At 39.0% G+C, this 20,465-nt stretch overlaps 1 protein-coding gene across 1 annotated transcript; it reads right to left on the bottom strand.

Annotated features, from left to right (window-relative positions):
• Positions 1-4,487: 4,487 nt before the first annotated feature.
• Positions 4,488-18,892, bottom strand: SNRPC (small nuclear ribonucleoprotein polypeptide C). Its single transcript, XM_055330282.1, has 6 exons — positions 18,816-18,892; positions 18,416-18,458; positions 13,004-13,112; positions 9,168-9,257; positions 7,526-7,630; positions 4,488-4,854 (listed from the first exon to the last, which is right to left on the bottom strand). The coding sequence occupies exons 1-6, from the start codon at positions 18,821-18,823 to the stop codon at positions 4,730-4,732; spliced, it is 480 nt and encodes a 159-aa protein (XP_055186257.1). The 5' UTR covers positions 18,824-18,892; the 3' UTR covers positions 4,488-4,729.
• Positions 18,893-20,465: the final 1,573 nt, after the last annotated feature.

Genomic DNA, 20,465 nt, shown 5'->3' with positions numbered 1-20,465 from the left:
CTCTACTTTATCAACTAAGTTTATGTAATAGTCTAATCTTTTTCGTCATTTCAACAATCTACACAGCATCTTCGCCAGGAGTAGATTCCATATCAAGAAAATATCTTGCTCATCAGTAAGAAGCAACTCCTCATCTGTTAAAATTTTATGAGATTTGTAGCAATTCAAATATTACAATAATGAGTTTTAAATGTTGAGAGAATTAACAAAATGGACAGAGACACAATGTGAAATGGCACCAACAGACTTGCTCAACAGTTGTCACAAACTTTCAATTTGTAAAAAACACAGTATCTGCAAAGCACAATAAAGTGAAGCTAATAAAACCAGATATGCTTGTATTGATGTGTGTGTATAATTCCATCATTTTATCATATGTAGACTTGTATAACCACTACCACAGTCAAGATACAGACTACTCCATCACTACAAAAATCTCCCTCATGCTACCCCTTTATAGTAATTTCCTGCTCCCCTCACCCCAAAACCCTAATCCCTGGCAACCACTAACCTCTAACCTCTAGCAACTGCTAACTTGTTCTTCTTCATGGTAACTGATTTTAGAGTGCTGAATAGCAAAGATAGGTTATTACTGACTAATGGTTCTTGAGTCTTTTAGTTTGTGGTAGTTATGACTTTTTAAAACAACTCTATTGAGATATGATTGATATGTATCAAAGTACACAACAAAATTTTTAAAGTTTTGATCAAAATTATCATCACCAATGAAGGGCAGATGGATCCTGTGAGCCTGCCTACAGATGCGATAACCTAGTGATACAATGAGGACATGTCCAGAATATAATCATGGAGAAACATCAGGCAAACCCAAAATGAGGAATGAGGAACAATATATTGAACAGAAGGTAGTTAAGATTGTCAGCATCATAAAAGACAAAGGCTGAGAATTATTCTAGATTAAAGGAGACAAAGGACATCTGACCAAAAAATAAAGTACGTGATTCTACAAAGAATCCTGTACAGAAAAGGGGAAAAAAAAAATACAAGGACAATGTCAGACCACTGGACAAAAATGAAATGTGACTGGCAGATTAAATTACTGAGTCAAGGTTTTATTTTCTGGACTTGAGAACTAAACCACAGTTGTGTAAGAAAATGTGTTTATTCTTAGGAAATACCCACTTAAGCATTTATGGTAAAAGGCATGATATGAGCAACTTTCAAATGGTTCAGGAGAAATACATACATATATATAGCGAGAGAGAGAAAACATGCATGCAAATAAGCAAATGGAGTAAGATGCCAATAGCTGACAACAAACCAGTGATTCTGGTCAAAGGGTATATAAGTTTTCTTTGTACAGCTCTTGCCCACTTTAAGTCTGAAATCCCTCATACCTAAAGAGTAAGGACAGTAAGCAACATTCAGATTTACCTTATTCCTGCACCTGACAAACTATTTTAGATACAGTATTTGATTCCGTGCCAGAAAATCTAACCCTTAGGCTTTCAATTGGGAGGCAAAAAAATTACCCCAATTAGCTAGCATTTATTCAGGATACTTCTATAATAAAAAACTAAGGCAGCCAGGCTTTTTTCTTTTGTTCACTAAATATATCTAGGAGCCTAAATAAGATATCATCTGACTGAAGCTATTTAATTGGGACAAACACTTAATCACCACTGGACTTTTTCCATATAGGATGACCAAATTAGCCTGTGGTTCTATGCAAGGATCCCGTTTCTTGTGCAGCTGGGAATTGAGGAGACTGGCATTCTGACAAACCACTAAAGCCAAGACAGTGGAAATGATGCTAGCTTGGTCTTTAAATGCACTCCTATGACTTTGGATTTGCCCACAGAAAGGAAGCAAGTGTGTTATGCCCACATCTAAACTAACTTTGATTCTTGAGAGATCTAGTTTCTTGTTTGCACTATACAAATTCCCACATTATAGTTGATTCATATTTTACAATTAAAACCAGATGCTTAAAGGCATAGACCAACAGCATTGTTTGTATTCTTCATAGCCTCTTACAAAGGAAGTATCTTATATTCATTAACTATAAAGTTTGACTTAAGAGTTAAAAGACAAAGAGAACCTTATCAGAACTATTTATCCCTACATACATTCATTGTAAAGTTTGTTAAACTTTTAAGTCATCGTATTGTTTTTCTAAAACTATGTAAAATACTTTCTTCAAAGAAATGATTCTGGGCACCTAGCTGCCTTAGTCAGTGGAGTGTGGGACTCTTGATCCCATGGTTGTCAGTTTGAGCCCCACGGTGGGTGTGGAGATTACTTAAAAAATGAAATTTTGGGGGGATCCCTGGGTGGCTCGGTGGTTTAGCACCTGCCTTCAGCCCAGGACGTGATCTTGGAGTCCCAGGATTGAGTCCCATGTTGGGCTCCCTGCATGGAGCCTGCTTCCCCCTCTGCCTCTCCCTCTGCCTGTGTCTCTGCCTCTGGTGTGTGTGTGTGTGTGTGTGTGTGTGTGTGTGTGTGTGTGTGTGTCTCATTAATAAATAAAATCTTTAAAAAAAAAATGAAATCTTGAAAGAAAAAAATGTTTCTGGAATGGATAGTCAACCTTAAAAACATACTTTGGAAAAAGCTTCCTTTTAGGAAGACCTGGGTTATTCCTTTTAGGAAATACCTGAGGCTATTTTAAAAAGCAAAATAGGTATCTGTAAGCTTTCTATGTATACACTAAAGACACCCTCTGCACCTTGAGTCTGACAGAGCATCAAGCCAGAAACTTGCTGAGTCAATGTAAGCTCTGTTGGCAAGGTTTCCCATATCTTAAGTCTACGAAGATTTTATAACAAATCTGAGCCACAGAACTCAGATATATAAACTATCAATTTCTAGTAAGTCCTTCTTTAAAAGATGTAACAATGAGATATTATAAAGCAATTAAGTAGTCCTAGCAAAGGCTCAGATTAGGAAGTTGACTCAGCTTTATAGAGGCTGAGCATAAAATCACCTGTCAGAATCTCTATTTCTAGCCTCTTGTTTACCTAGAGGAGGTTGTTCATTTGCCTATAGTAGCCCTTTTACAAGTTTCTAGGAAAAAAAGCCATCCACCTATTGCCATTTCAATTTCTACCGTACATCTATGAAAAATTATAGACACACATGTACATCCAGTATTACATTCCTTGTAGAATAGATCCTAAGAGTTTGCTAAACCCACTAATAATAAACATTTCCTAGGGAGCTTTCCCAAAATGCCAACTTCCTAAGCCTCCCCTCAGATATATTGAATCAAAATCTGCAATCCTTACTTTTAAAAAAGATCCCCCATGATTTTAATCATCAGCCAGGTTGTAACTGCAGGTTTAGGGCACCTTTGCCATAACATCACTGTAACAATAACATCAGATGGCAAAGATAATTTGTTTTATAAGTAATGATTCAAAATCTGAAAGATATAAAAGGTGACAAGCCTTTTTCATTCATCCCTGTCCCCAGCGATCCATTTACTCTTCCCGGGCAACCAGTATTACCAATTGCTTATCTGTCCTTCTAGAGAGCCTTCATGCATACACAGGAACATATGGGTATTTCTTCTAAAGATAGCAGCAAACAATACATTTTGAACAAATCAATTTTCAGTACAATGTGTATCTTGGAGCTCCTTCCCCATCAGTATATATAGAGCTTCTTTATTCTGTTTTAACCTGCTTGGCATATGCCATTTTGCGGTTGTATCATACTTGATAAATCAGTCCCCCTTCAGTAGGCATCTATGTTACTTCCCATCTTGTGTTACAATGCATAATCTTATACTCACGTCATCTTGTACATGCGCAAGTCTACTTGTATGATAAATTCCTTGGCATTGAAATGTTAAGTCAAAGGTACTATAATTGTGACAGATATTGCTAAGTTGCCCTCCCCAAGTACAGTAATTTTCACTCCCATTTGCAATGTGAAAAAGCTTAGCTTTTACACTGAGCAGAATATAAACAATATCAATGGCTTACTTTCTAGGTGTTTCTCTGATATCCTACTTTTATAGCCCAGTAATTTAACAAAGGACATTCTGAAGACAACTTCTATACCATGGAAGTCTGCATAATTTTACCATTGCTATTAGAAAGTTTTCTGATTATTGAAGCCCAAGAAAAAGAGGAACTAAGAGAAAGGAGAAGCTGAGGTTAAGGCAGTTCTTGCCAACTTTAGCTGACATATACAGACTGGAAAGTCTTTTTTCCTACTGCGGCATAAAAGATTTAAAATTTTCCACTTAATACACCAAGTGTTGTTCATGTGAAAAAGTAACCAACTGTGCTGTTGTTTTAATCAACAAAAAGCTCTACAAGTGTTAGATTTACCAAGTCTTGCACAAGAGAACTTTACTAAATAAAGGCAAGTTGTCCAAAAGAACCACTATAGCTAAGGAAAAAGAATGTCATGTGGAGGGCATGCTGCGGAGATAATGTGCTAGAGAAACACGACTGAAGTACTTCATCTCTTTTATAATACACAAGGAATACAGAGGAGAGAAAAAAGGGAACACGTTTTTAACTAAAACAGTTGACAATTTTATTTTCACATTTCACAATACAAATGAAAATTGCCTTTTTTTTTTTTTTTTTTTGTCCCACTACTCCCCTGCAAAAACTATTCTCTCTTTGATAGGAAGGGGAAGCAAGTCTTCCTTGTCATGCTGTTAGAAAACACCCAGAGTCACAGCACCATGATCTCCTGGTGAAGTAAAACAAGTAATATAAAATGAATATAAAGAGGTTCCTGTCTCTCCTTATCTGTCTGGTCGAGTCATTCCTGGCCGAGTGGGCACCATCATGGGACGAGCAGGAGGTCTCATCATTGGGGGCCCAGGCATCATTGGCATATGGCCTCCCATAGGTGGCCTCATTCCAGGAGCTGCAGGACAAAACAAAGAAAAGGAAAAAAAAAGTCAGAAAATACTACTTATGAGCAAGCTTGACGGGACTTCAATTAAAGACAAAAAAGTAGCCCCCCCCCTGCAAAATGCTGAAAGAAAGACGTACTTGACAGAAGAAATGCAACAAATTCACCACATCTGTAAATTACTTAGACATTCTCAAACAAAAACAAAGGTCAACAGAAGAACCATATGGGAATCATGATTTAATGATAGTAAAGGGGGAAACTATTAATAGACTGCTTTTCAGAAACCATCAGGGATACTAGTTCCCTACATTGACCTTTTCTCACTCAGGGAAATTCACAACTAAATCACATGTTACTCAGTCAGCATTTTTAATCAGTTCTATTCACCATAAAACCAGGAGCTATTTCATGAATGTACACAGGCACGGAGGACAATCTTACCACTAAGCGTTTGTTCGGAGTTGTAGGAAAGGTGAGCAGGAGGCCCATGCTGAGAACCTGTTAGTAACCATACTTAGCTCAAGTCAAGAAAGATAGGCAATAATGTGATTTACAACAATTAGCACACACACAAAAATCTGGTTTTTCTAATGCATTTTAGAAACTGTTAAGGAATTTTTTGAGGTGTCCCATCAATATACCAGCCAAATATATGAGCTAGGGAAGGGAGGACAACCAGGGGTGAGGGATGGGGAAGAGCATAGGTAGTAGCTTCACAGAATTGGTAATATTCTACTTCCTCAGCTGAGTGGTGGGTTCACGGGTATTCATTTTATTATTATGCCTCATAATTTTCAGGTCTTCTTTTAAATATAAAAATTTCCCTAATTACTTATTAAACCATTTTAATTAAAGGCTTGCAATAAATGGTTCAAGAGAAAACTATATTCAAAGTCAAATACAGTCTTATCACAAAAAGTAAAACACAGGTATATGCAAAGACACAACAGGTACAGAATTTTTTAAGATCAATTTCAACAGGAACAGAGAATACTAAACTTCTAAGTATCTTACTTTATTATTATTTTTTAGTATCTTACTTTAAAAACCCACTATAACATAATTCATATTCTGCATTTCCTAGAGGAAACTCATCCAGGCCAAAGATTGAAAACAAGGCACCTGAAAAGTTTACTTTGGTCTCCACAGGGCATTTACTTGTAATTAGTTGCCAACATTAGCAACTACTAAATCTAATCATTAGTCAGTAGTAACTCTAGATTCTTTTTTTCAACTTCTTATTATGGAAGTGTTCAAACATAGACAAGAATAGAAAAAAAAAAGAGTATAAAAAACATCCATGTACCCATCATCCAGCTTTAATAATTATTGACTCCTGGCCAACCTTCTATCTTATACCTGCCCACCCCCAACTACTTAATTATTTTAATTTAAATAATCTTATTATTTTATCCTGGCTGAAAACAACAACAAAATACTCAGGAGAACTGGCAATACTAAGCTTGCATTCTCAAATATCAACCACAGGCTGAAGCTGAGTTTCTAGAAGCCTTCTTTAGGTGTGTCATGCATTGACCAGTTCACCACATTCCTAACCCCTCAAAGAATTTGAATTTGTGATCCTGATATAAGAATGCAAAAGAAGCCAAGTCACCTTGTTTTGGGTTCACAAGGCAGTAAGGCAGGAGCTCTTATGTAGACTCTCCTAACATCCCTCTAAATGATAACCCACAGTAATAAGCACACTGAATGCTTCTGGCTGGAAAGCTCTCTAATACTTTTGCACCTTGTCCAACCAGTTGAGTTGTAGGTTTCTTATGGGCATTGGATTTACTCTAATTACATAATCTATTCTGCAATCAATAAAATGAGTATAAAAAAAGAACTGTTTCCATGAAAACTAAGTAGATATTTCAAAAAACTCAAGTAAATCATCCCAAAAAGTGCTCACAAATTTAATGGATAAGAGGATCATAAAAGATCAGAACTAGACTGCCTCACAAGGGTTTTAACCTTGAAAGAAAATGAAAAAAGTTGTTAAAGAATATATTATGGATATGGCTTATTGATTTAGGAAAGAAATATATGAAAAAAAAAAAAAGGAAAGAAATATATGGTACTCAAATCAGTAGCCTCATTTTCAAAGCAAAGGCCCTGACCAGCTTTCAGATAAATCTGCAAACTAATGTACATTCTTATTTATATTAAAATAAAATGTTTGAGGTATCTTTACACCCTTCCTGAATAAAAGACTAACTACAGTGCTAAGGCCCTCTTCATATACTAATTTGGCTTATTTAACCAGCAAGATTAAATCAGCAACAAGGTAGCTCTGCTCTAGATCAAAACTGGAAAAAGTAGCAGCACAAGTATTTACCTACCGTTCCCTTTATCCATCACCCCCCCGCCCCCCCTTGGAACAAACTCATTTACTTTTTTCTCCATTGTAAATGGCCAAAAGTCAGGAGGAGGCAAGTAAGCAGTAGGGAGGAAGAGAAGAAAAAAAAGGCAGCTTTATCCTGGTTTTAGTAGCACAGGTCTTTGGGTAGCACTCAATTATACTGATAAAACAATGATTTCTTTTCATCATTACATATTCACCAAATATAATTTGTTGCAATAATACTAAACCTATTATTTACAATGAACTAAGAATTCCATTTAAATGGAGAACTGAAACACAATGGAGCATCCTAAAAGGAAAGAGATTCAAACTTACCAGGTCCCACTGGCATCATCCCAGGAGGAGGAGGGCCCATCATTGGCATCATGGGAGGGCCCCCCATATGGGGGGCTGGCATCATACCAGGGCGAGGAGGACCCGCTGGAATATCGAACGAGGGCTGAGGTTAAGATAGGCTTACATATTAATATTTTTTTTCTCTTCTATGAAACTAGTTGGGCTTCATGGTCCTGTCCAAGTTCTGGAACAATAGACTTCTTATGGTTTTTTTTTATAACAGTAGAGCCACAAAAATCAATATGCCACAAAACTTTAATCACTTTATGTCTAAAAAACAAGAATAAGACTGTCTAGACAGAAGTATAAAATGAAGTCAGGTTCTCCAGGTTAAAAAAAAATCCCGAAAATTTAATTTTTTAAATTCTTTTTTAAAAAGAATTATGAGAATTATTATTAATATTATAAGACATAATTATTAAGAATTATGCCTTCTATAGAGTTCCTGTCAAACTAAAACCAGAAGTACCTAATTTCGATCTGTTTTTCAAAATATCAAAATATTTAAAATATTCTTTAGAAATATGAAAATGGGGATCCCTGGGTGGCTCAGCGGTTTAATGCCAACTTCACCCCAGGGTGTGATCCTGGAATCCCAGGATTGAGTCCCTCATCAGGCTCCCTGCATGGAGTCTGCTTCTTCCTCTGCCTGTGTCTCTGCCTCTCTCTTTCTCTGTGTCTCTCATGAATAAATAAATAAAACCCTTAAAAGAAAAATCCTTAAATTATGAAAATACTTAAATTATGAAAAACAAATGTAGAGATATTCTTGACAAAATTATTTACAACAATTTGGAACTTAAGTGTCCAACAATATGAAAATGGTGAGGCTAATTATGGTACATTAATAGTATAGATTATTTCACTACTAAAAATAACAGAGTTGGGTGCCAGCTAGCCAAAATACAGAGTAGGACAGAGAGGTGACCTGAGAGCTGTTGTGACTCAAGCAAGGCCTGACCTGTTCCCAGGATGGCGTAAGTACATTAGTGGTCTAGTTACATTAGTGTGCAGCTACTATAAACAGACTACTCCAATGTTCATATCCATCGTTACTTACAGGACCAAGTTTAGGTTTTTGAATTCAATTACAGTCTAAGCCCTCCCAGGAGATCAATGAAACTTATAGCCTAGTTACTCACTCTTCTGTCATTCAGAAACAAAAACCTTCACAGAGAGGAGAGGCCTTTGATCCACTCCACTTTCAACTGTCCAATTCTTGTCTTTCCAAAGGAATATATATTGGTGCCAGGTAGGTTAGAAAATAAAGACTGAAGACTTTTAATCCTCCAGTGTGGGGTTCACAGCAGTAAATAATTTAATGTACTCATCTATACCTTTTCATATTTTAGGTCGTCTAATCACAGATACAGTCTGACCTTTCCACTGAATTTCTCAGATCCACATGGGATGTCACAAATACAGTATCCTAGTAATAACCTGATCAGAAGGCAACTCTGACGATATTTCAGAAATGATACCACTGAAGTTGTTTTTTTTTACTACCTATATATTCATTCAATAAGCATTCAAAAGTCAACTGTAAGATAATCTAACAAAATCAAAGGATAATCTGCCCCCTTAAGTTATGGCTGTTAAGATAAAAACTCTGTAAACTTACGGAGACTGGGGGGAGGTGGGATCATTGCCCCTGCAGGAGGAGGAGCAGAGAATGGAGTAGGAGGTATCTTTCCTTGTTGAAATGCAGCAGCTTTGGAGAGAGTGAGATAAAAAACACCACACAGTAAATAAGAACTCAACAACCCATTTGATAAAATAACACTTTTCTTTTAAATCTTTAACGGTCTCTTGGGCAGCCCCGGTGGCTCAGCGGTTTAGTGCCGCCTTCAGCCCAGGGCAGGATCCTGGAGACCTGGGATCGAGTCCCACATCCGGCTCCCTGCATGGAGCCTGCTTCTCCCTCTGCCTGTGTCTCTGCCTCCCTCTCTCTCTCTCTCTCTTTCTCTCTCTGTCTCTCATGAATAAATAAATAAAATCTTTTTAAAAACAAAAAATCCTTAATGGTCTCAATTATTTCACTTTACCTAAAGAGTATTCATTTAAGATTACTATTTCAAAAAAAAAAAAAAAAGATTACTATTTCATGGCCTCTATAGTTCTTAAATCAATCACAGAAATTCAGCAGCAAAAATTACAATTGATTGGTTTATTGATTTGGGTTTTTTAACCTATTTTTATTTAGTCAGCATTTCTATGGCTGAATTATCAACGGGAGAATGGAATGAAGACCTCCAATCTACCAGTGTCTAGCAAAGAGACGCAGTCATCTTTAATCAGTAGATGTGGTTTACAAACAGCGTGAACCATTCACAGTTTTGCTTGAAAAAGAGTGTGATATCTGCCCAAAGGCCAGGCTTTGTAAAACTTCATATGTTGGTTTAAGGTTTGAAATTAATATACTGAGCTAAGAGACATAAAAAAGAAACAAAAATTTTAAAGCAAGAGCCTGCCCAGAAGGAGATTCTGATCTGAAAAAATGTCTAATACAGACAATATGAGGCACAAATGAAAACAAAAGAAACTGAAGATATTTTATATATAGCTTTACAAAGAAGTCACGCATAAATACTAAAATATATACTCAGTTAACTATACTGAAACTAAAATTAAGAAATAAATTTTTAAAAATTTTATTTAGGGGATCCCTGGGTGGCTCAGTGGTTTAGCGCATGACTTCAGCCCAGGGTGTAATCCTGGAGTCCCACATCAGGCTCCCTGCATGGAGCCTGCTTCTCCCTCTGCCTCCCTTCTCTCTCTCTCTCTCTCTCTCTCTCTCTCTCTCTGTCTGTCTCTGTCTCTCACGTATAAATAAATCTTTAAAAAAATAAAATAAGGGGATCCCTGGGTGGTGCAGCGGTTTGGCACCTGCCTTTGGCCCAGGGCACGATCCTGGAGACCGGGGATCAAATCCCACGTTGGGCTCCCGGTGCATGGAGCCTGCTTCTCCCTCTGCCTCTCTCTCTCTCTGTGTGTGACTATCATAAATAAAAAAAAATTTAAAAAAATAAATAAATAAAATAAAATAAAAAAATAAATAAAAATTTTTATTTATTCATGAGAAACACAGAGAGAGAGGCAGAGACATAGGCAGAGGGAGAAGCCTGCTTGCTGCAGGGAGCCCGATGTGGGACTCAATCCCAGGACCCCAGGATCACAACCCAAGCCAAAGGCAGGAGCCCAACCGCTAAGCTACCCAGGTGCCCCAATAAATAAAAATTCTAAATGAAAGTAAAATATAGGGACTCCTGGGTGGCTTAGCGGTTGAGCGTCTGTCTGTGGCCTGGGGCGTGATCCCAGAGTTCCAAGATGGAGTCCCACATCAGGCTCCCTATGAGGCACCTTCTTCTCCCTCTCTCTGTCTCTGCCTTCTCTCCGTGTCTCTCATGAATAAATAAATAAAATCTTCAAAAAAAAAAAAAAAAGAAGAAAGAAAGAAAGAAAGAAAGAAAGAAAGAAAGAAAGAAAGAAAGAAAGAAAAAAGAGTAAAATATACACTCAGAAAGCTATTCCTAAATATAAGCCCTTTCCAATTCAGTGCAATCTGCAGTCCAGTCCCTTTCTACCGGACCAGTACAATGTAGGTCAAATTACTCAAGCAAATCACTGCCAACTCCTAAAGGTCAGATCCCAAAAAATGATCTAGAGTGGAGATTTACATAAAGCTAGCCATTCATATGCCTCTGAATAGAGCCTGTGCTCTATAGGGGATCATAGCCCAACAAAGGCTTTTCCAATCAAAATGTCACTTCCCACACCCTAAGCAGAACAACAACTTGTAAAGATTGAGGAGTAGACAGTGGACTCAAAGCCAACAAAATCATGGACAGCAGCACATGGTGTCCCTGATGGCTTGCCTTCTCTCTTCCATAATCCATCAAAAACATTTACTCATCCTAAATTCTTTTGCTGCATACAGAAAATAAGTAAATGAATATAATTCTAACCTTTAATACCAAAAAATTTCTAACATATTTTCAAATAGAAAAAAAACGATTACATTATAATGTATTTTTTTCAAAACAAATGGGACAATATCTGAGTTTACTCCTTAATAATCCAGGATGGAGAAAGGGAGAAGATGAAAGTATTCTCAACTATGGGCACTTTGACCCCCTGGGGACACCAGGGAATGCTTGGTGACATTTTTAGTTGTCACAACTGGGAACTGCTACTGGGATCGAGTGGGCAGATGCCAGGGCTACTGCTAAACACCCTAAAATGCTCAGGACAGCCCCACAACAAAGAATTATCTAGCCCCAAATGTCAGCAGTGCTAAGTTTGAGAACCTACATTTACTTTTTATTATTTTTAAAGATTTTATTCATGTATTCATGAGAGACACAGAGAGAGAGGCAGAGACACAGGCAGAGAGAGAAGCAGGCCCCATGCAAGGAGCCTGACATTGGACTCGATCCCGGGACTCCAGGATCATGCCCAGGATGGAAGGCAGGCACCAAACCGCTGCGCCACCCAGGGATCCCAAGAACCTACGTTTAAACAAAACAAGACTGTTACAACTAGGTGATGGAAATCAGGGGTGGGGGTGAGCCATGGGAGGCTCATTCATTAACCTTTCTACTTTGAGATTTTCCATAAGCTTTTTTTTTTTTTTTTTTTTTTTTCTTAAAATCACAACACAATCAAAACCCACATTTGCCTGCCGGCTCTGAATAACTAAGAACGGCCATGTGTCAAACACACCAGAATGATCTAAGATAGAAATGCAACATCTTCTGTCAGTGTCTTGAACTCAACTAGCCTAAACAAAAATTTCCCTAAATAAACAAAAAGAGGAGCTCCTGGGTGGCTCAGATGGTTAAACATCTAACTCTTGATCTCAGCTCAAGTCTTAATCTTACGGTAGTTAGTTCAAACAAGTGTTGGACTCCATGCTGGCACGAAGCCTACATAAAACAAAAGAAAAAGAGTATGGAATATCCGACAGAGGTCAAAACATACTCAGATCATTATGTCACATCCATTACTTCCTTCTTGACTGGTTATCTTTTTCAGAACTATAAGAATAAGAAACTCAGTCTCTCAGACTCTTTGAAGGTAACGATAAACCCACCTCCACCTTTTCCTACTATAAAAAGAAAATAGTTCTAAAAACAATGATCACTACAAAGGAGGTTTCACACAAATTTGCTACAAAATCTAGTCCATGTGAATAAAGAAATATTAGGTAACTCATTCTCCTCTGCCACACTTCCTAATCTAAGCAATACATTTTGCTCTAATCTCAATAATATTAATGTGTTCCTATATTCCCTGAGAAACCGACGACCTTCTAATCCTTTTGTTCAACACATCAGAACGCTATTTATTACTCAGAATGAGTTGCTTCTGTGAAAAACAACAGAGAGACGGGGATTTGAGAAAGAATGGGACCATTTTACCACATCAAGAACATCAGAACAAGACACTGAAATGTACTTGTTTTGTCGATCAGGCTCTGAGCCTGCTCTTCCATCCATTTCTGATAGTAGTCTTTCACATTCTCTTTGTGTTTCCTACCACTGCAGTGTGTCTTTCTCACAGATGGCTGTAAAACAAAAAGGTCACATCAGTCATAGAAACAAGTTTTCCAAACTAGAAATTTTATAAACCCTTTCCTTTATATAGGTGGCCTGGGTACCTTTAGCAGCTTTAGCTGGGTGCTAAAGCATCACTCACAAACATTATCCAACAATGTACTGTGGTCATTTAACTACTATGTCACCTAAACCAGAGATCAGCAAACTATGGCCTACCGGCCAGCCACCTAATTTTGTAAAACAACATAGTAGAACACAGCCACATTCATTTATTCAGGTATTATCTACTTCTTTCCTCTACAAGTCATCAAAACAAAGATGATATGGTCCACAAACCTAAAATAATTACAATCTGACACTTTAAGGAAAAGTCTGCAAACTTCTGACCTAGAATATGCCTTTTGATGCTCTAAGATTATCCTATAGCAAAATAATATAGTTTATATATATTTAAATTATACTGTTTATGAGAATATCCTCTTTTAAATGACTATGGGTCTAGAATACAGACTATGTGAGTCACATACAGACTTGTGTCTCTAGCCCACTAATCCTTTTGTTCTTTAACAGTTTTACTCAGGTAGAATTGACATAAGATAAACTCCACACATTTAACCATTGTTAACAAGTTAACATTTATTTAACACTTACTACATGCTAAACACCATGCTATTTACTTTACAAGCAGTGTCTCAATTGTCATAATAATCACATGTGCATGGTACAATGGAATGTTAATCAGAAAGAACCAATCACTGAATCACACAATTATGGACAAATCTCAAAACTATGCTCAGAGGGGCCTGGTTGGCTCAGTCAGTTAAGTGTCTGACTTTGGCTCAGGTCATGATCTCAGGGTCCTAGGATTGAGCCCCACATGGGGCATCTCACTCAGCAGGGAGTTTGCTTATCCCTCTGTCTCTCCCTCCACTAGTGCTCGATTGCTTTCTAATAAATAATCTTTAAAAAAATAAAGCATGCTTAGCAAACAAAATGAGGTACACAGACTAAATACTCTAACATTCCATTCATATAAAGTTTTAAAACCAGTAACACTAATCTTTCATAATAAAACCCAGATCAATTGGGGCCAAGGGTGTAGGGGACTGACTATAAAAAGACACAAAGGAACTTTCTGGGATGATGGAAATGTCCTGTATTTCAATGTATACACCGAACTGTAATTATTTGCCAAATCATCAGACTGTATACTTAGAATGTATGCATTTAATCAAAATATAATTCAATGAAATTGATTTAAAAATCACAAGCTTGGGATCCCTGGGTGGCGCAGTGGTGGCAAACGCCTGCCTTTGGCCCGGGGCATGATCCTGGAGTCCTGGGATCGAGTCCCATGTCAGGTTCCCTGCATAAAGCCTGCTTCTCCCTCTGCCTGTGTCTCTGCCTCTCTCTCTCTCTCTCTCTGTGTGTGTCTTTCATGAATAAATAAATAAAATCTTAAAAAAAAATCACAAGCTTACTATCTTCAATTTGTGCTTAAAGACTTGTCTGATAAAACACATAGCTGGCAGGGGTACCTGGGTGGCTCAGTGGTTGAACGTCTGTCTTTGGCTCAGGTCGTGACCCCAGGTTCCTGGAATTGAGTCCCACATCAGGCTCCCCAACCAACAGGAGTCTGTCTCTCCCTCTGCGTCTCTCATGAATAAATAAAATCTTAAAAAAACAAAACAAACAAACAAAAAAACCCAACTAGCTGATAAGTAGCAAACAAAGACCTGGAGCCCAGATCTTACTCAGATGCTCCTCAGGGCTGCCTAACTACCTCCTACTGATAGATCCTCTCTTCACAGGATTGCTTCACTAGAACCAGGTATGACCAATACCACATGAACAGGGACTGTCTTTTCATGGTCTACATTTCAAAATATTGTTCCCTGACTCCTCAATGACTTATTATGTAACACAACAATGAGGCCTTAAGCCTAATAACAAAATCATGCCTAAAAGTCAGCAAAAACTCAGAAGTTGCAGCACTGATTGTTTACTGCATATCAAAGTCCACCACAGGGAACCAGTTCAATCACTATGGAATTTTGCTACATTCACAAACTATCATGTTAGGACAACAATATCACAAAGGCACCTGGCATTTCTCACAAAGAGACATGCATTTTAAAGAGATATTCTTCAATTCTCTAAATGCTGGCATTAGCAGATAAGCTATAATTAGCCTACTCACTATATCAGAAAATTATGATGAGGGGTTTGACCAAACAAAAAGACTGGGGTTCTTTTTTTTTTTTAAGATTTTTATTTGTTTATTTCATGAGAGACAGAGAAGGAGGCAGAGACACAGGCAGAGGGAGAAGCAGGCTCTATGCAGGGAGCCCAATGTGGGACTCAATTCCGGAACTCCAGGATCACACCCTGAGCCAAAGGTAGACACTCAACCACTGAGCCACCCAGGTGTTGCAAGACTGGGATTCTAAAGGCAAGCTACCATAATACCAACTTATTGGAGGAGTCCCATCCAGGACAAACTATAAGTAATATTCAAAACTATTATTCCTTCAAGAGGGACCATCTTATTTCAATATTCCACAAATGAATGCTGAACTACATCTGACCAAGTGTTAGAATTCCAAATGAAGTAATAACACAGAAATCATGGGCTAGGGTCCTTGCAGCTACATTTCAAGAGGACAAGATGATCAAAAGTTCTGGTTTAATTAGGTTTCTGCAGAGGCAGCAAAGTATAGAGCTGTAGTCTTCAAGGTGCAGCTCACGAGCATCTAAGGGTGTCTCAGACCCACCTTTTGGGAAGGTGTGCAAGGTCAAAGTAGTTTCATAATACAAAGACATTTCTTTTTCACTGTATTGACAATTCCAGATGATGCCAAACTTCTGGCACTTTAGAATGAACTGAGGGAATGGCAACCCAATGCATTAGGGATTATTGTATTTTTTCAACACTATGCACTCACACAGGGGAAAAATATCCAGTTTCATGGAGACTGTCCTTGCTGAAGCAGCAAAGTTATTAATTCTCATACCTACTAATACATAACTGTTATATATACTCTTGTGTTCATGTCTTTTGAATATTCTGGGTGAAAATGAGATATACAAAGTACTTCAGCCACATGCCAAAATATGGTACCATTCCAAAGAAAAGCAGGAATGCAAATGGTTCAAGTTGTAAGCTCTACCAGCTGCCTCTTCAATGGAACATTTTTACCTGACAGAGCTGAGACACAAACTGGAAATTTAGGCTTCTTAGAAATAAATGAAGTGAGCCTGTCACTTTAAGGAAGCAACTGGTACTATTTACTGCCAACAATAAAATTTGAGCTTTCAAACAAAACTCAGAATTTTATTTTATTTTATTTTAAAGATTTATTTATTTATTTATTCATGTAGACAGAGAGAGAGAGAGAGAGAGAGAGGCAGAGACACAGGAGGAAGGAGAAGCAGGCTCCATGCCGGGAGCCCGACGTGGGACTCGATCCCGGGACTCCAGGATCGTTCCCTGGGCCAAAGGCAGGCACTAAACCGCTGAGCCACCCAGGGATCCCCAAAACTCAGAATTTTAGAAAACCTTATTTACTACCATGAGCTTGTCAGCTTCCTAATACTTAAAAGCCATTTTTTATTAGATTGTGACATTAATGTGAATATTTATATTAATCAAATGTGTCAACATTTGGAAGACCTATAAAATTGAGTGAACCAATATTCCAATATTCATTTTCCAATTGACCAAAGCATGTTACAAAATCATGTCTGGTAAAATATTCACTCAAAGTACAAGACAGATCAGTGAAATTTGGTGGGGGGGGGGGGAGAGAAAGAATCTTAAGCACGCTTGATGCTCAGCATAGAGCTGGACACAGGGCTTCATCTCTCACAACCCTAAGATCATGACCTGAGCCAAAATTAAGAGTCAAACACTTAACTGACTCAGGCACCCACACATCCCCAGATCAGTGAATTCTGATGTAACAGTATGAAAAATTTGATATGGTTTCAAGAGCCCACACTGAAACTAGTTTGGATATAGTAATATAAAGTATTAAAGAATATCCACAATTATCTAAAAAGGCTAGTAAAGTACTCCTTATGCTTGTGCGGTTGAAGTCTTCACACAATTCAACCAAAATATAGTGCAACAAATTCAATGCAGAAAAACCCAGCTGTCTTCCATCAAGTCAGACATTACAGAGGCTTGCAAAAAATTAAAGCAATGCCATTCTCCACACTAATTTTTTTTGAAAATTGCTATTTTTCACTTTTAAAATGTTATTTGTATTACAATTAAAGCGTCTGTTAATTCTACTTTCAAATGAATCAATAAGTATATTTTTTTAAAGAATTTTTCTCTTATTATTTTTTTTTATTTTTTATTTTTATTTATTTATGATAGTCCCACAGAGAGAGAGAGAGAGGCAGAGACATAGGCAGAGGGAGAAGCAGACTCCATGCACCGGGAGCCCGACGTGGGATTCGATCCCGGGTCTCCAGGATCGCGCCCTGGGCCAAAGGCAGGCGCCAAACCGCTGCGCCACCCAGGGATCCCGAATCAATAAGTATCTTAAGTTTTAACTTCCAATACAACAAATATTAATAGCTAAACTAATATAACTCATGTAACTGTTTTTTTGTTTGTTTGTTTTTTAATAACCCAGTAATTTTTAAGAGTGGAAGGGACCAAAGAAGTTTGGGAACTGCTGGCACAGAAGCCCTGGACTTAGACTGCTTAGGCTAACCTTTCGGCTCTGTACAACTTCCTGGTTTAGCAACACACCCAGTCATGTATCCATACTCTGCCTCAGTTTCCTCCTCTGTAAAATGAAGATAATACTAACTTATCATAAGCATTAAACAAAATGATATATGTTATGCATCTGGAACACTGCCTGACACACAGTAAATATTCGATCTTAATTTTGGGGGGCAGCTTTTAATCAAATCAAAGGACAGTACTCGGGTTTCAAATTTAGGCATTTCTTTCCAGTTTAGTCAATCAAATGTGTGAGTGCCTTGTCACAATCAAATATTTGAACTTTAGATCTCCCTGGAATTTTCACTTGTCTTAAACTTTTTTCACCTTCGATTTTCACCTTTATTTTGGGTCTCAACTGAAAACACCAACCGCTGGAAGGCTCATAACTACAAATTACGAAAACAGTTACAGGAAGGATGGGGAAAAAGAAATCCAGATTATTTTCTCCAAGCAGGCGCACTTAAACTCCCACAGGATGGAAAGCACAAATTTACACCTAAAAAATAAATAAATACATCTAATTTGTCACACACAGGTGCTTTGAAACTGAAAAGAGACGCTACTTACAGAGTCATGGGTGAGGTATGTGTCGCAGTAGTCACAATAAAACCTGGGAAGAGATAGAAAGCAGAGAAAAAGAGAAGACGACAGCCAGTTAACAGAGCCCACCCACCGACGCGCTGTTCAATGAACGTAAACTATGAAAAGATCTACCCGCGATTCCAAGACGTCCAACAAAGCGACCTGACACAAGCTTGCGGGAGGGGGGGGGGGGGCGGGGTTGCCTCGCGCGGAGTCGACCTCCCCATACTGAAAGACGGCAGCGTCTAGATTTCCGGGGCGCCCTCGCCCAAGCCTGCCGCTCTCCGGGAAACCTCAAGAGCTAGAACCCGCTCTCCACTCCCCCACTGGGCCACAGTGATTGCCCGTGAGCGCCAACACCCGCAGATTCGGGCCCCCGACTCACTTAGGCATGTTGCTCTCCAGGCCGTTGGCCACTCCGTCCCGCGCCGCCCGGAAATGACGCACACAGCAGGCGCCGACGCCGCGGAGCTGACGCGTCAAACGCGACTCCAGAAACTCCCGCTAGTCCTCCAATCCGCGGGGCCTGCTGCGGCGCGCCGGCCTTAGGCGGGGCTTTCCTCCTCCTCCCCCGGCCTACAGGAAGGCGGAAGGGGGTGGATGAAGGGTCCCTGCGAGGTTCAATCCGCGCCGCTGCACCCTGGCTCCCTGACGTTTCCGGAAGCGTTTTTCGTTTGTCTACAACTTCTTAAGCGCCGTCCGCTGTGTGCCAGGCACTGCTGTAAATGCTGAGAAGACAGCAGTGAGCAAAACAGACAGAACTCCCTGCCCTCATGGAGTTGGGGAAGACGAATGAATGTCGGTTAGGGGGAGTCCTGTGCTGGGGCGTTGGGGGAAGGGAGTGACGCAAGGAAGAGAGGAGTTCAACTTGTAAGACCCAGAAAGCTTGCTGAGAAGGTGACAGCAGGGAAGTCATAGGTCTCTTAAAGCAATAAGCCCGATGCAAAAGTTTTTACGATGCGTCTTCTTCTTGGGTCTCGTGGACCCGAGGAGATGGTAGTCCTATCTCGGCTTCCTGGCCGTGCCACCTGAGCAAGTTATTTGATCTTTCGGAGCCTCAGTCTCATCTGAAGAGTATGGGTGATAATTCTCACTTGTGGAGCTTAAGAATTAAATGTGAAAATGCTTGTAAAGTGTTTGGTGCAACGTCTGTACATCCTAAGTCCTCCGCATATGGCAGTTACGTTTACCTAAGGGGAAAATGAGAGAAGTATCTCGTCCACAGACCTAACCCGTGCAACAGCAAGGCCAATCTCCCGGCGTGGCCTGCCAGACTCCAGAATGACCCGACCGGTCTCAGAAAAGGGAAGCAATTTTTTTTTCCTTAAGATTTTTATTTATTCGTGAGAGGCAGAGACACAGGCAGAGAGAGAAGCAGGCTCCGTGCAGGGAGCCCGACGTGGCACTCGATCTCAGGAACCCCGGGATCACTCCTTGGGCTGAAGGCAGGCTCTTAACCGCTGAGCCACCCAGGCGTCCAAGTAATTGTTTAGAATGGTGAGTTAGAGCTTCTGATTCTTCTCCATATTCTCCGATGGTGGCGTTGCAATCAAAATAATAATTGCTGCTTTACTTGAATGTTTATTATGTCCTAGGTTCTTTGAATGCATTAATTTATTTGATCTATTCAAAAACCCTATTCACATTTCAGGGTGCTTGGCTGGCGCAGTCAATAGGGCATGCCACTCTTGATCTCCAGGTTGTGAGTTTGAGCCCCTGGTTAGGTGTAGAGATTACTTAAAAATAAAATATTTTTAAAAATACTTATAAAAAGCCCAATCCTATTATTCACATTTCAGATGAGGAAACTAGTTTTAACAAGGGAAAGTGTACCACAAGTACTACTAGCCCCGTCTTAAAAGTTAACTGCCCAATGAAATTATCAGGCTTCATCACTCTAACAATAGTAAATCCTAGCATTATTAATGGTAGAACAATCATATTATGTGTCTCCTGCTAGGATGTCAACATTCAATAGGCATCATCAAGTATGACCTATTCTTACCAAAAAATGTTTCAATTGGATCTACTCAAG

This window comes from Nyctereutes procyonoides, unplaced genomic scaffold (assembly GCF_905146905.1).
Source record: "Nyctereutes procyonoides isolate TBG_1078 unplaced genomic scaffold, NYPRO_anot_genome, whole genome shotgun sequence".
NCBI classification, from domain to species: domain Eukaryota; kingdom Metazoa; phylum Chordata; class Mammalia; order Carnivora; family Canidae; genus Nyctereutes; species Nyctereutes procyonoides.
The sequence above is the reverse complement of the archived record's forward strand: the minus strand, read 5'-3'. Positions and strand labels throughout refer to the sequence as shown.

Coding starts and splice junctions, on each gene's coding strand:
- SNRPC (XM_055330282.1), bottom strand. Junction 9,258..13,003: donor GAGCCTGATCGACAAAACAA/GTACATTTCAGT, acceptor CTCTCTCCAAAG/CTGCTGCATTTCAACAAGGA. Junction 7,631..9,167: donor CCCACCTCCCCCCAGTCTCC/GTAAGTTTACAG, acceptor TCGATATTCCAG/CGGGTCCTCCTCGCCCTGGT.